Source organism: Chionomys nivalis, chromosome 3 (assembly GCF_950005125.1).
Source record: "Chionomys nivalis chromosome 3, mChiNiv1.1, whole genome shotgun sequence".
In the NCBI taxonomy this organism is placed as follows: Eukaryota; Metazoa; Chordata; class Mammalia; order Rodentia; family Cricetidae; genus Chionomys; species Chionomys nivalis.
The window spans coordinates 60885705-60899565 of record NC_080088.1 but is presented as its reverse complement, the minus strand read 5'-3'; the positions used below and the strand labels follow the sequence as shown (position 1 = coordinate 60899565).

At 50.7% G+C, this 13861-nt stretch overlaps 1 protein-coding gene across 3 annotated transcripts in view; it reads left to right on the top strand.

The window, feature by feature from the left end:
- The first annotated feature begins 6415 nt into the window (after positions 1-6415).
- Heg1 (heart development protein with EGF like domains 1) overlaps positions 6416-13861 on the top strand; it is an 83515-nt gene continuing 76069 nt past the window's right edge. For all 3 annotated transcript variants that reach the window (XM_057763639.1, XM_057763638.1, XM_057763640.1), the window contains exon 1: positions 6416-6765. In XM_057763639.1, coding sequence (XP_057619622.1) covers positions 6528-6765 — 238 coding nt within the window. In that variant the 5' untranslated portion in view covers positions 6416-6527. The remainder of the gene's footprint in view (positions 6766-13861) is intronic.

Below are 13861 nucleotides of genomic sequence, written 5' to 3'. Positions count from 1 at the left end.
GCGTCCTCTGCCGTCACCACCATGACTCCTCTCCACCTCTGTCCTTCCTTCTGAGTAGATCCTTTCCCTGTCCAAATTCTGCACCAAAACCAACACAGCTCCCTCACTCGTCACCCCTGTAGTTTCTAGCCCAACTCACTCTATCCACCAAACCCAACCCTCTTGAGACATTCTCTCAGCCAGCTGGGCTTCACCTCTCACTCCTTGGCGTGCCTCTCATGTGGCTTCTGTTCCAGTCACCATTCTTGTTATGATTCCTAGTCACAAATGCTGCCAAAGCCATGGATTCTCTCAGTCTTTGCCTTACTTGACCTCCACTGTTGGCCACACCCTCCTTCCCTTGGTTCTGATGACACTACCACCACCCTCTCACCACTCTCCCTACCCCCAGCTCTCCTCCACCCTCTCCATGGGTCCTTTCCAGTCTCTTCTGGCGGGGCCTTCTCTCTAGGGCATGTCATGTCAGGTCTTCTCTCTAGGGCATGTCATGTCGGGCCTTCTCTCTAGGGCACGCCATGTCGGGCCTTCTCTCTAGGGCACGCCATGTCGGGCCTTCTCTCTAGGGCATGCCATGTCGGGCCTTCTCTCTAGGGCATGTCATGTCAGGTCTTCTCTCTAGGGCATGTCATGTCGGGTCTTCTCTCTAGGGCATGTCATGTCGGGCCTTCTCTCTAGGGCATGTCATGTCGGGTCTTCTCTCTAGGGCATGTCATGTCGGGCCTTCTCTCTAGGGCATGTCATATCGGGTCTTCTCTCTAGGGCACGTCATGTCGGGTCATGTCGGGTCTTCTCTCTAGGGCACGTCATGTCGGGCCTTCTCTCTAGGGCACGTCATGTCGGGTCTTCTCTCTAGGGCACGTCATGTCAGGCTCTCTAGAGCTCTTGCTTGGGGCCCTTTGACTGCAGTTCTCCCCATAGGTGATCTCATCCCCTTCTGCTTAGAGTGAGACCTCAGACTTGGACTTCTTCTCTCAGCATCGAGTCCACAGACTCAGAGGCACACTTGCCACTGCCACGTGAACATTTATCTTCAAGTCACCTGGGACCCATGCCCAAAACCCAATCAGTGGTCTTGACTTCAAAGACCTACTACCCATACATAGGTTGGCCTCTCTTCTTTGTGAATGGTACCAGTGTCTGTCCAACTATACAAGATAGAAACTCAGAAAGCCTTGGCCAACATTGCTTATGGATGTTTACTTCCTACAGCCTCTCAAATGCACAGCGTCCTTGGAACTTGCTGCTGTCCCTCTGGTCTGAAAGTGCTCATTTCCTCGCTTGAACTTTAAGAGTCTGCATACCAACTCTCAATTCTGAATTATCCCTCTCATCACTGAACAATGCTGTCTAATTGTATATCATGTCACCCCTCGCCATTCCTCTTTCACCCCACTGTAGAAGGAGCTGCAGGCAGGCCTGCTTTTCGTCCCGCCCGGCTCCCGCATGGCTAGCTTTACACCCGAAATAACAACACACAAATTGTATTCTTTTAAACACTGCTTGGCCCATTAGCTCTAGCCTTTTACTGGCTAATTCTCAAATCTTGATTAACCCATTTCTAATAATCTGTGTAGCACCATGAGGTGGTGGCTTACCAGGAAAGATTCAGCATGTCTGACCTGGTGGCTGGCTCCATGGCGTCTGCCTCACTTCCCGTCTTCCAAGCATTCTGTTTTGTCTACTCCACCTATCTAAATCCTGCCCTATCAAAAAGCCAAGGCAGTTTATTAACCAATGAAAGTAACAAATAGACAGATGACCCTTCACCATCACCCCGCTGTATCCCATCTCTCTGAGCTAAAATCTGATAGTGACTTCCTAATCTCTTCTTAAAGCACAGATTCTTAAAATGTGGTGCTGGGCTCCCCAGGTCTAAGCAGTCTCACGGTTTTTGGACTGGGTCACCTCCCTGCTTCCTTGTTCACTGGGCTCTAGCCAGCCTGGATTACTTCTCTCAACTCCTTTTTATTATTATTTACAATCTTATTTTATGTGTAGGTATTTCACCTGCATGTATGTCTGTACATCACATTCATGAAGCACCTGCGAGGCCAGAAGAGGGTGTCAGATCTTCTGGAACTGGAGTTACAGACAATTGTGAGCTTCCATGTAGTTGCTGGGAATTGAACCCAGGTCCCTGGAAGAGCAGCCAGTGCTCTTAATTTCTAAACCATTTCTCCAGCTTGTGGTTTTCTTTTTTCCTTTACATTTGTCTTATTCCAAGTCATCCTGCCTTCAGGCTTGTACATATACTTCCAACTCCCTTTGGACCTGGCTAACAACCTAGACAGCGGTCAGATCATGGTTCAAGCTCATTTTTCAGGGAGATGGCCATGACCTCCTGAGTGCTCTTCTTCAGAGCCTGTCTGCAGACACAGGCTTACGATGGTGCTCTTTTGGTGGATGTCTTCTTTAAACCTTTAAGCTCTGAGCTCAGAGGCTCATGCCACCCGCAGTCCAGAGCCAGGCACAGGGTAGTCCCAGCAGGAATAGTTACTGGATGACTAAATGAAAGAAGGCATTGTGTCGGCTTCCGTTGGTAAAAGATGAGGAAAGTGCAGAAGTTCCAAGAAAGCAGCTCATAAATCTAGTGGGAGGAGAGACAAGCCGATGAGAGGATGAATAAACAAGACCCAGGATGCGTTAGCGTGAGAAACTTGCAGCCTCCCACAGTGATGCCTCAAGCCAGCTCTCTGCCCCCAGGCTAGGCTCAGATCAGGTGTCTGTTGACTAGCTTGCCAACCTCTGGAACCCATAATCACCAGCATCTGGGCATCCCCAGAGTGGTCTGCCATGTAGTCACCGCTGGATCCCAGCCTTGGTGATGCTAGCTTATTCTGCCACAGATGGAGCAAAGTGGGCACACTTGAGAGACCCTGCTGATAACAGCATCGTGTGGCAAGAACCATGGTGCTCAGAAGAGTTCTTGGTGATCTCATCATATCCTCAGACCAACCCCGGTGAGGCATTGAAAGGTAATGGGCTTTCTTCTTAGTGGACAATTGGGAACACTGAAGTCAATAGTGATCACTTGACTTGGCTGAGGAATGGGAACATCTTAGGGACAGAACTTGGAGAAAACCCAAGGTCCTCTCTACTGACCAATGGGCAGAGGGCACGCTGTACTGGGGCCTCTTCTGCTTATTCACTTTGGGGCATCTTCGGCAAACTACAGAATATTCAAGTCATTAGACTGGAGAGATCACCTGATTCACTGCCCTTTTCAGACCAAGAAGGAAACTTCCGTGCTTCCTTCCCTCCCGGGCACCCTGGTGCCAGGTGGTAGCCATTGTTAGCCTCTCCCCAGTCCTCCCTCTCCCCTTTGCCTCTGTGTTGGGCTGCATTTCCCAGCTTCCTTCCCAGTTGGGTGAAGCCTATTGTCGCGCGTTCTCCCTAGTGTTCTGTGAGAGGAAGTGAGGCATGCCCCTCCCAGGCCTGCCTCCTCAAAGTTTCTCCTGCTTGCCTCCAAGATCTTTTCACCTCTGGCTGATGGGAACGCTGAATCCCAAAGCAGAGTTGGAAGCCATGGACTGTAAAATGGCAGAGCCAGAGATTGTCCAGCTCTAAAAGATCGTGAGAAAGGCTCCTGGCAACCCTCCCATCAGTGTGGAAGGTTGTGGGGTGAGCAAGAACGAAGCATCCTCACGAGGATGGAGTCCTATTTGTTACTGCAAACCAAGGCGTGAACACTTCTATAAATGCTTTGACCCCATGTAGTATCGGAGGCAGAACCACTGAATTCCTACCGACTTCCCTGACAGCCCCATGGTTGCCCTCACATCCCTCTGCAGCCCCAGCCCACAGGTCCCTCGAATTTACCCTGAAATGTTTCCAACCTTGTTCAGCAAACAGACTCCAGGTTCTTCTAGTCCCTAGTAACAGGTACCTATTATGAATATTGGAACACCCACGCTAGCCTTCTGGCCCTTCTCACCTTCCCCTCCAGGATGCCAGCTCTCAGGCCGTTCCTGGTCCCTCCTTCCGCCCTACAGCTACCTGTTCTTGGTGATGTTTTTCCCACCCTTGCTTCACTCCCTGATCTTCTTACCCAACTTTTTTTTTTCTCTCTCTCTCTCCTCCAAAGAGATAGCCCTGGCGTTGGCCATTTCTCTTTTCTTATCCTCTGTCCCCAAGAGGAAGCCATGGCTGCTTTGGACTTCCCAAAGGCCTCTGGCTATTCTTTCTTCCCCATTTACAACACATCTTTCTTCCAACTGCACCCACAGAGGGGTCCGGTTGGATGGTTTCACTTTGTCCCCATTTATATGTCCTTAGGCACCTGTTTCCACAACCTTGCCCCTGCACCTTAAAACACCAGGGAAAGAACAGTCTTAGCAATCATCCGGGACCATCTGTTCTATAGATGGAGAAAGTAAGGCACAGAGCACTTAGCAGTGGTAAAATCAGGAAAAGAAGCAGTTCCCATTGTTTGCAAGTTTTTGTGCCAAGTGTGGCCTCCCTGCCAACTCCTCTTGTTTTGTCCCAGGAGATGAGAAGGCACTAGGTCTCATCTACACTGTGGTCAACCTTCACAGTTTCCCCCTGCGTCTCCCCCTTTATCCACTGGTTAAGCCGGCAGTTACTCTGAATGTTCCATTGACTTAGACGGTAGAGAGATTAGAGAGATACATCTAATGCTTCGGGAGGGGCAAGTGGCAGGCACAATGCCCTGGGGTGTTGGCAGGAAACGTAAGATTCCCAAGTGAGCTTTCCGAAGGCACATGGGAAGCCTGGACAGGCCTTTTACCCCTTAAACCTTCCCGTTTGCCTGAAAGGGTGACTTGGTCTTTGGCTAGTCTTCCTTTCTGTTGAAGGGAGGGAGCTGCAGTGACCAGGGCCTCTGAGCACAGTGTACTGGCCTATTGGAGCTTGTCTAGCTGAGTCTGGGCCGCTGCATAGTCCTGCGTTAATGGGAGCTGTGTCCAGAGATGTTAAGCTGAGTTCATGCCTGGATTCTTTCTCTTCTTTGTCTGTCTGTCTTTCTTTCTTTCTTTCTTTCTTTCTTTCTTTCTTTCTTTCTTTCTTTCTTATTGAGAGGTCTGAACACTTCATGTGAGACCTCAAAAGCTAGGTTTCTTTTGTGGTTTTATAAACCCAAACCCAAATTCTCTACTCTTTGCTCACTGGTATAAGGTGAACTTATTTATATGGAGCACTCTTTGTTTTCTGCCAAATGACTCACTTATCCTGAGTCACCAGAAGATGGGTCTGGGCCCATCTGCAGTTGCCCTGGACATTATGATCCGCTCGTTCCCCTGGAGGTGGGTCTTGGAGATTTGGAGACCGAGAGCTGTGGAGAAGCCCATTTTCCTGAGCACTTGGTAAACAGACAAAGAACCCTGGCACATCCGAGAGCATCCCAAGGGAGCTGTGGTTTTCATTTTGGTTGAGACATTGTCTGAATTATTGACAACTCTAAACTATGAGGTAAGAATGAAACCACGTGGTCATCCAGTGAGAAACCCTTTGTTGGTTCTCCTATAGTCTCAAGCAAGTTGGTTCCCCATTTTGGGCTGCTCTTTCTTTACTTACAAACGAAGAGATCTGGGTCCTAAATTTTGCGTGTGTCATTTGTCTTCTGGGAGCGGGGAATAGGGTCACACAGAGAACCTGAAATACCAAGCAAATTTATTGACACCCAGTCTTGGAACATCTCCCCTAAAGGTTTCATTTCAACTTCAGTGTAGGCTGTGTATCGGTTTTGTTTAATTTGCATATTGCTGTCCTTTTCCTTGCTATGGGTTTGCCCTTCCCCCAAAATCAGTTCACAGTTTTCTTTTCCCTGTGGACTTTTTGAATGCCCCAGCAATGACATCTCTGCAGAACACTGGTGTAAGCCAAAGACTGTGACCGTATTGGGATTCAAGCTTGTGAACCTTAAAGATGAGGGTTCTCACATCAGACACCCAGTGTGGCTGACACAAGCTTATCACTAGCGCTGGGGACCCAAAAGGGCAGCGGTGGCTTGGGGCCTCTTCAGATCCTTAAGGGCAATGGAGGCAGGCACACGATGCGGAGCATGGTCTAGGCTCCACTTCTCTGAAAGCACGCTGTAATACTCACCTGGTATCAATTACATTGCCAACACCTACTTTTCACAGACCTACTGTGTGGCTAAGGAGCTGGAAAGCTGGGAAAGGGCCCCCGCCCTCGCCTCCACCCCATTCTATTTCTCCAAAACCCAAAGCGATGCTCCAGAGTGTGGGCCCATGACAAAAGTTACGCGGGGGCTCCATGAGCTCACCCGGGGTTCCGTGAGCTTACCCCGGGGACCCAGACCGCCCCCGCCCTCTTCCTGCCCTCTCCCCGCCCCCGGGCCCCCGAGCGGGGCCGGTGATGTCAACCGAGGAGGAGCCGCCCGCCCCGCGACCCGCCCGGGCTGATTGGCGTGTGGTGGCGCCGGGGCCGCCTCCACCCTCCCGCGGTTCGCACAACTTTTGCGGCTGAAAGCGCGCTCGCATCTCGCTCCTCTCGCCGCCGCCCTCGGCCCGGCGCCCGGCATGTGAGCGCGGGCGGCCGCCGCCACCATGGCCTCGCCGCGCGCCCCGCGGTGGCCGCCGCCGCTGCCGCTGGTGCTGCTACTGCTGCTGCTGCCACCGCCCGCCACCCCCAGGATGCGGGGCCCCCTTCTCTCCCCGGCCAACCGCGCGCTCCTCCCGGCCGTGGGGCCGCCTTCGCCGCTTGGCCCCGGACACATGGCCCCCGGGCCCGGCGTCACGACCCGGCGGGGACGGTCTGGCCGGATCCCCAGAGGCGTGAACGCGGGTGAGTGAGAGCCACTAGCGTGGGGCAGGGGGCGTGGGTGCTCCGGGGATAATCCGTCCAGGTCGTGGCTCCGTAGACCCCCGCGGGTGGAACTGTGAGAGGTGGCGCTGGAGAGAGAGAGACGCTGTCCCTGGCTACTACGGTGTACCCATGCGTTCCTTCCCTGAGCTTTGGAAGAAAACTCTCTCATGGGGTAGCCCACACCCATGTCCCTCTCGCACCTCGTGGGGTGGTAACTTCTGGTTACTGTCCCTCCGTTCCAGCCTTTTCTCCCCCGACAGATGGAGAACTGGTCTCTCGAGGTCCAGAGCCTGACTTTTCAATATAAGTAAATAACGGATTTGGGAGTTTGAAAGGCTTCTAGCGCTTAGGATGTCACGAAGGACAAAGGGTGCACTAGAAAATAAAATGAGTTGCCTAATCAACCTTAAGAGCAGGGGCACTTGGAGTGGGGGGTGGGGAGCTTTGATATTGAACCCCTGCAAAACATTAGGGACTGTCCCACAGCCCTTCCCTTCCCAGCCAGCTGCTCTGCAGGCAGGCGCTGCCTGTCCCAACTCCTGTTCCTGCTGTCTTTGTTTCTAGTTCCTTTTTCTGGTGGGAGAAAATGCCACGGCCTGGGTGGAATTCTAATGCAATGCCCTTATGACCTTGGCAGTGCCCTGTCTCTAGATCTTGGTTTCCCCGTCTGTGAAGAGGAAGGACCCCATTCCTCCTAGCCTTCTGGTGATGGTGTGGCAAAATGAAAGTAAAATAATACAAAGTGCTGTGGACACAGTTTAGATGCTGTTAGCCTCTCATCTTCCTGTGAGAGGTGCGGGGACACGCGCTGGACTCTGTTGTTGCTCCAGGGCTGGGACTGGCAAGGTTTTGTCCTCTTTCCACTTCTCTTGTCTGTCTTGCATGCTTTTCAAACTTTCTGCCAGCTTGCTCGTCCTCCCAACGTAGAGGTACTTCCTAGAGTTGAGTAAGAAAAGATTTGCTACCCTCATAAAACCTCAAGGGCAAGTTCAACAGTACCCTCGCCTCCACAGACTGCCTGGTCCTTGTGAACCTCTGAGTCACTGGCCCAAGATGGGGAAACTGAGGAACCAGCCAAGGAGGGGAAGGCAGCTCTGAAGGTCCTTACAGACATAGGCTGTGCAGCCCCGTGTTTAGTTGAGTTCCTGAGAAAAGAATTACGAGCATGGAAGACATTTATAGACTTTCCTTTTGTCGAAAAGTAACTGAGGGATCCTGGAAGGCATTCTGTGGGATGCTCCAGACACAGTGGTGTGTAAGGGACTGCTAACTCAGAGGGTCACTCGATAACCCAAGGCAGGTGTCAGTAACTGGTGCTCCGGCTGAGGGCTCCATCTTGTGAGTGGCTCTGAGGGAGGGTGGCTATCTTGTGAGGTCCCGCTTGAGGAGGCCGACACAGGACTGCCCTTCCTAAGGCAGGGAGGGAATCTCCCCAGCTCGTGTGGCAGCTGAACTGGGGAAAACTCAGGTAGGAATTAATGCTTAAGAGAGTCGGGCTTTCATGCTTCCGTTGTGGCCAAGGTCTTGACTTTGCAGCCTTCTCTGTTTCATTTGTTTTGGGGGGTGATCAGGATAGAGACTTCAGGGAGAGGAGGAACCTAGAGGGGAACTAGAACAATCCAGATTTTTCTCTGGGGAGGTCTCCTGATCTCCTGGTGTCCCCGCAGACCGCTGTCCATTTGATGCCTCCCCTCTGCTGCCCTAACTGAGCCCGACCTGGGTCAGGGATGTTTGAAGAGAAAGTTGGGAAGAGGTAAAATCCAGGACCTGTTGAAAACGGCAGAACGTTACCAGTGTGGCCGAGGATCCAGGCATAGCCTCTGTCCGGTTTCTGCTAAAGCCTCAAACGATGTCATGTAGGATAAGAAGGAGGCAACAAACACACAAATATAATACAGCAGCGATTCGTGATTCAGAGAGCCAGAGTTTTACAATATCCTCTTAAGGTTTTCCTGGCCCACTTTGATTGGCCACCACACACCGCTCAGTAAGAAGACTAAGCAAGCCCTCACATCTGAGGAGATCCAGCCTCCCTGGCACCAGGACAGAAGGTCATCCATGCTCCATGTCCACACGGTTTGTGGGGAGGTGGGTGTTCCTGCAGGCAATGAGCCTTGTGTCACACAAATAATGCCCTTAATCTGATAGTTGGGGAAACTGCCCTGAGACACTTCTATGGGTGCTGGTGGCCAGTGCCTGGCCATCTTGGTCTGGGCTTCCAACTATAAATATCCCCCCATGAGCAGCAGGGACTAGAGATTTTTTTTTCCTTTCCTAGAGGGTCATTCTAGCTCTTCTCTTCCCACAGAGTTCAAGGTTCTCACTGCTGGGTGGCTGTTTGCTCTGTCCTCGGAGGAGAGCAGCCCCTGTTTGGATAGCCATTGTTTGCTTTCGTGCCCCCGTCACTCTGTTCTGCTGTGTTTGTTGCTTCGGTCGTCAGTGAAAGGAGGCCGAGAGCTGGATGCTTCCTTTCCGTCTCCTTCCCTATGACCTAGGACCCCCAACCACAGCCTTGAGCTGAGTTCTGCGTTTGACTTTTCAGTCCCCAGGCCACGCTTTTGGGATATCTGTGCATGGTGGAAGGAAGGCGGGAAGGGAGGCTGGACTCATAATGAGAATTCCCACCGAAGGAAAGAGCTGTCCCACGCATAGGGGAGAAGATGCTAAGTAGTTAAGTAACCAGTCCAAGGGATACTAATCTTTAAAAAATGTGGCTCCCTAAAGGAAGGGCTATGAGCCCAGCCTCTTCTGAGCTGTTAACTGGCTGTTCCCAAATCGCTATAAACCTTCTGGCCCAACTTCATCATTTAGTTTGGCTGCTACAGGCAACATTGTGGGGTGCTATGAAGGCTGGATGGCGAAGGGTCAGCCCTCTCAGGGATGGGAGAGTGTCTTTTCCCAGGAATATGACCCTACGGACTGAGCCTGAGAGGTGGTTCTGGGCATCAGGATGCCAGTTTCTTTGATAGAGGCTGTCACAGGTACAGAGAGGGTCCTGGTGTGTGTGTGCGGGGGGGGGGGGGTGGTGGTGCTGAAAAACCTCATTCTTTAAACCTCTCTCCCGGTGCATGCGGATGCTGACCTCATGTTTTCTGCACACCTGCTGACTTGTGTGGACAAGGGGAGACTTCGTTGTGCCCATTCCAGGTGGGCAGTTACTGCCTGCTTAGCCCAAGAACAAGGCTGGGACCCTCCACCCGCCTGGTGATCTTGTTTTGTTTTCCATTGACATTGGCCAGCTGTCTGAGAGTGTCCTTATCTGAAGTCGGAGAGAAGGAACAGCAGATGTTAGTTGCTGTGTCCTTAGCTACTCACTGTCTTCCTCGGCGTCTTCCCTCTGCCCCGGCATCCTCTCCGTATGAGCAGGGCTTTTGAGCTGTAATCAGTACCTTTCTTTGAAGAACCCGAAGGAGCCAACAGGGAAAGACTAACCCCTACCCTTGGAGCACCTGTGTGGAGTCAACATGTTTACTTTTCTTACCCCATTTTACCCTCCAAACAGTCCTGCCAGGGGTAATGCTTCCCATTTATTCTCCCTTTATGGGAAATGAAGCCTAGCAAGGTTAGGTCACAAGGGAAAGAAAGAATGCTGGATTTAAGCTAATTTCAACCAAGTTCATTAGCCCACCCCACCATGCTACAAGGTCTGTTCCTCACCCATAGGATAGGACAACCTTGTTATAGATCTTTAGGGCCTCTCCAGCTCACCGTTCTTGCTCTTGCCTTTGCCTAAGATTGGGGACCATAAGCTGGTGATCAAGATACTGACAAGAGAGATTTTTTTAAGACGATTTTAAAACTATTTGTTTTTTTATTATATGTGTGTGTGTGTTTGCACATGAATGCAGATGCCTGTGGAGACCACAGGCATCAGATCCTGTGGAAGTGGAGTTATAGGTGGTTGTGAACTGCCCAGTGTTGGTTCTAAGAACAGAACTCAGGTCCTTTAAAAGAACATTATACACTCTGAACCTCTGATCCCCAAGTGGATAGATTTTGTTATTAGTTTTAGAGCCGGGAGGTGGTGGCACTTTCCTTCAATCCCAGCACTTGGGAGGTAGAGGCAGGCGGGTCTCTGAGTTCGAGGCCAACCTGGTCTACAGAGTGAGTTTCAGGACAGCTCCCAGGAACCCTGTCTTGAGAATAAAAATAATGGGGGGTTGGGGGACTTGCCCATAAAAGGACTTAAGTCTATACATGTATAGAATGATATCTTATGTTTGTTATTATGATCTCTCTCTCTCTCTCTCTCTCTCTCTCTCACACACACACACACTCACACAAACGCATGCACGCACGTGTGCATAGGTGATGGGCACCTGAAGTAAATACATTCTTTGGGCGCTTAGCTGGGAACATGGGACAGTGACTAACGCTGTGTGGCACTTGTCAGGTGCTATCAGTACCTGTTCTGCTGCATGGGAAAGCACTCAGAAGATGTCAAATCACTTTCATTTTCATGCCGCTGCCCCCTCTGGCCACTCACTTTTCATTTTCCCGTAGACATAAACAAAGAGATTCCTGTCCTGTCTTTTCTCCCCCTCCTTGTCAGAGTATGACAGATGTCTCCCCTTATAAAAATAATCCTAACATCTACCCTGTCAGGGCTGGGGAATGGCTCGGTGGTTCAGAGTGCGTACTGCTCTTTCAGAGTACCGAGTTCAGTTCCCAGAACCTCACTGGGCAACCTCACAACTACCTGTAACTTTAACTCCGGAGGATCTGATGCTTCTGATCTCAACAGTCACCTGTATTCATAAGAAAAAACACACACACACCAAAACAAAACACTAAAAATAACTAATTTTATATTAAAAACCTCTCCTCTGCAGGTTGTCAACATCTTGATTACCACCTCATTCTAATCATGGTCCCCGATCTTATGAAAAGGCTAGAGTGTTGGTGATGATGTATTCAATAGGTACGCTAAAATAACCAGACCAGCTCAAAACAACAGATGTAATTTAATAGTTGAAAACGGGGAACTCATGCTACCGGAGAAAATCCAAAGTCCAAACGGGCCAGGCGATCACCGCGCGCAGAGAGCCCGTGCACCTCTCTACCCCCGTTATCTATCTATCTGGCTCCAGATGGCCACACCCAAGCCAGATGTGATTGGCTGAGCTTCCCCATCACCCATCACTAGAGCGAGCAATCCATGTCTTATCCGAGTGTTTTATAAATCAGAAATTATTTACTGAAGCCTTACTATGTGTGGAGAGCTGTGTCAGGTAGTATGGAGGTTGTAGGCACATTTACCCCCCCACCCACGGGATTATCTTGCTGGAGCACAGCTGTTAAAGTATAGTAATGATTCCTAACCTAAGAAAGCACCAAGGTGGTACCGAACAAGGGAATGATCAGGAGAGAGGAGGCCATGATGTGGAGGTGGAAATTGGAGGGACTGGAGGACTAGGGAGGCCTTGTGAGGAAGGAGTGCATGGGTTGAGCTTTGGGTGGTTGGTTGGATGCGGATAGACAGATGTGGAGAGGCCTTTGGCATCAGCAGAAGCCCACATGTTGACAAGCTCAAGACTCCTTTCTTCTTTTGTTTATACTTTTGCCCTTATTATTAGCCTACAAAATAATGGGTTTCATTGTGACGTTCTCATACATGTATGTTATTATACATTGCTCGTTACCCTCTTGTTCCCCTCCCACTGTCCCCTTTCTGCCCTCAGCTAGTCCTCATTCTGTTTTCATGCCCTTTATTGTGTGTATATGTCTGTGTGTGTATATCTGTGTGTCAATGTCTGTGTGTGTCTGTGTATCTGTGTGTCAATGTCTGTGTGTGTCTGTGTGTGTCTCTGTGTCTCTGTGTCTGTGTATGTGTGTGTCTGTGTGTCTGTATCTGTGTGTCTGTGTATGTATGTGCACAGGTACGCACACATGAAAGAAAACACACGGTCTTTGTCTTTCTGAGTCTGGCTTATTTCGCTCTATGTGATCTCCAGTTCCATCCATTTCCCTGGCATAATTTCATTCTTGGTGGCGGAATCAAAGTTAATTTGTATACCACATTTTCTTTATCTCTTCATATATTGACAGCTGTCAGACTGGTCCCGTTAACTCGAGTCTTTTTGCATAGATATGATTAACAGCCAAAAGGGCCAGAGGAGAAGATGTGGGGATGTGAATTGGGACTGAGAATAATTAGTCATTGAACACAGCCTGGAAAGGGGACTGTGGCCCCTTACAGTGGGCCTGGAAAGGGGACTGTGGCCCCTTACAGTGGCCTTAGAATCCTGTTATTTATCTTGTCCTGTCCACATAAAGCCCTCGTGGCCTCCAAGGAGAGTGCGGTGTCTTCTGTGTGTTCACGCTCATTTGTGTCTGTTGTGGGGATCTTGTGGATGAACCCTGGCAGGTCTGCCTCACTCCAGCCCAGAAGGTGTTTTGGAACTTGTGGAAGGCTAACAACAAGTATTAAATCCATGAGTTTTGAGGAAAAGACTAAAAACAGGGCATGAGTTGGAGTAGGGGCTGTGAGAATTGGCAGGGGAGAGGCCTCAAAGGCCTTTTAGGGGACCACAGGAGGGTCTGAGGCTGCCAGCCAAGGAGACACTGAGAGGGGAGGGGAGGGAAGCGGAGGGAAGGGAAAGGAAGGGGAGGGAAGGGGAGAGGAAGCCATGGAGAGGAGTCGCCCTGCCCTTAAGGTAGTATCTCCTCCTGCAGCTCTTGATTGTAAAGACCCTCTGCAGGTCCCATGGAAGAATTCTGCAGTCCTTTGATAATGGGAGCCTGAGTTAGGGAGGCCACAGTCAGGTTCAGCCCTGGAGGGGCAGTTGTTGAAGCCACGAGAAGAGGAAACTAGCCCTGCCTGGGTGGAGAGCATCCAGTCTAGATGACAAGGGGAAGAGGCAGTGCCTAGGCGCCAGCCAGGGCGTGGAGGCACAGTGGAGGTGGGGTGGTTTGAAGGCTAGCTGTGAATCAGAAGAACACTTGAATACAGTACTCAGTTTAGCCATGAAGCACGGCAGCCTGTCAGTGTACTTGTGAGACTACGTTAGTGCGTGTCTACTGGACGCGTCCTTTCCCCCGGTCCATCCAGGCTCATGACCACAGGGCGAGTGGG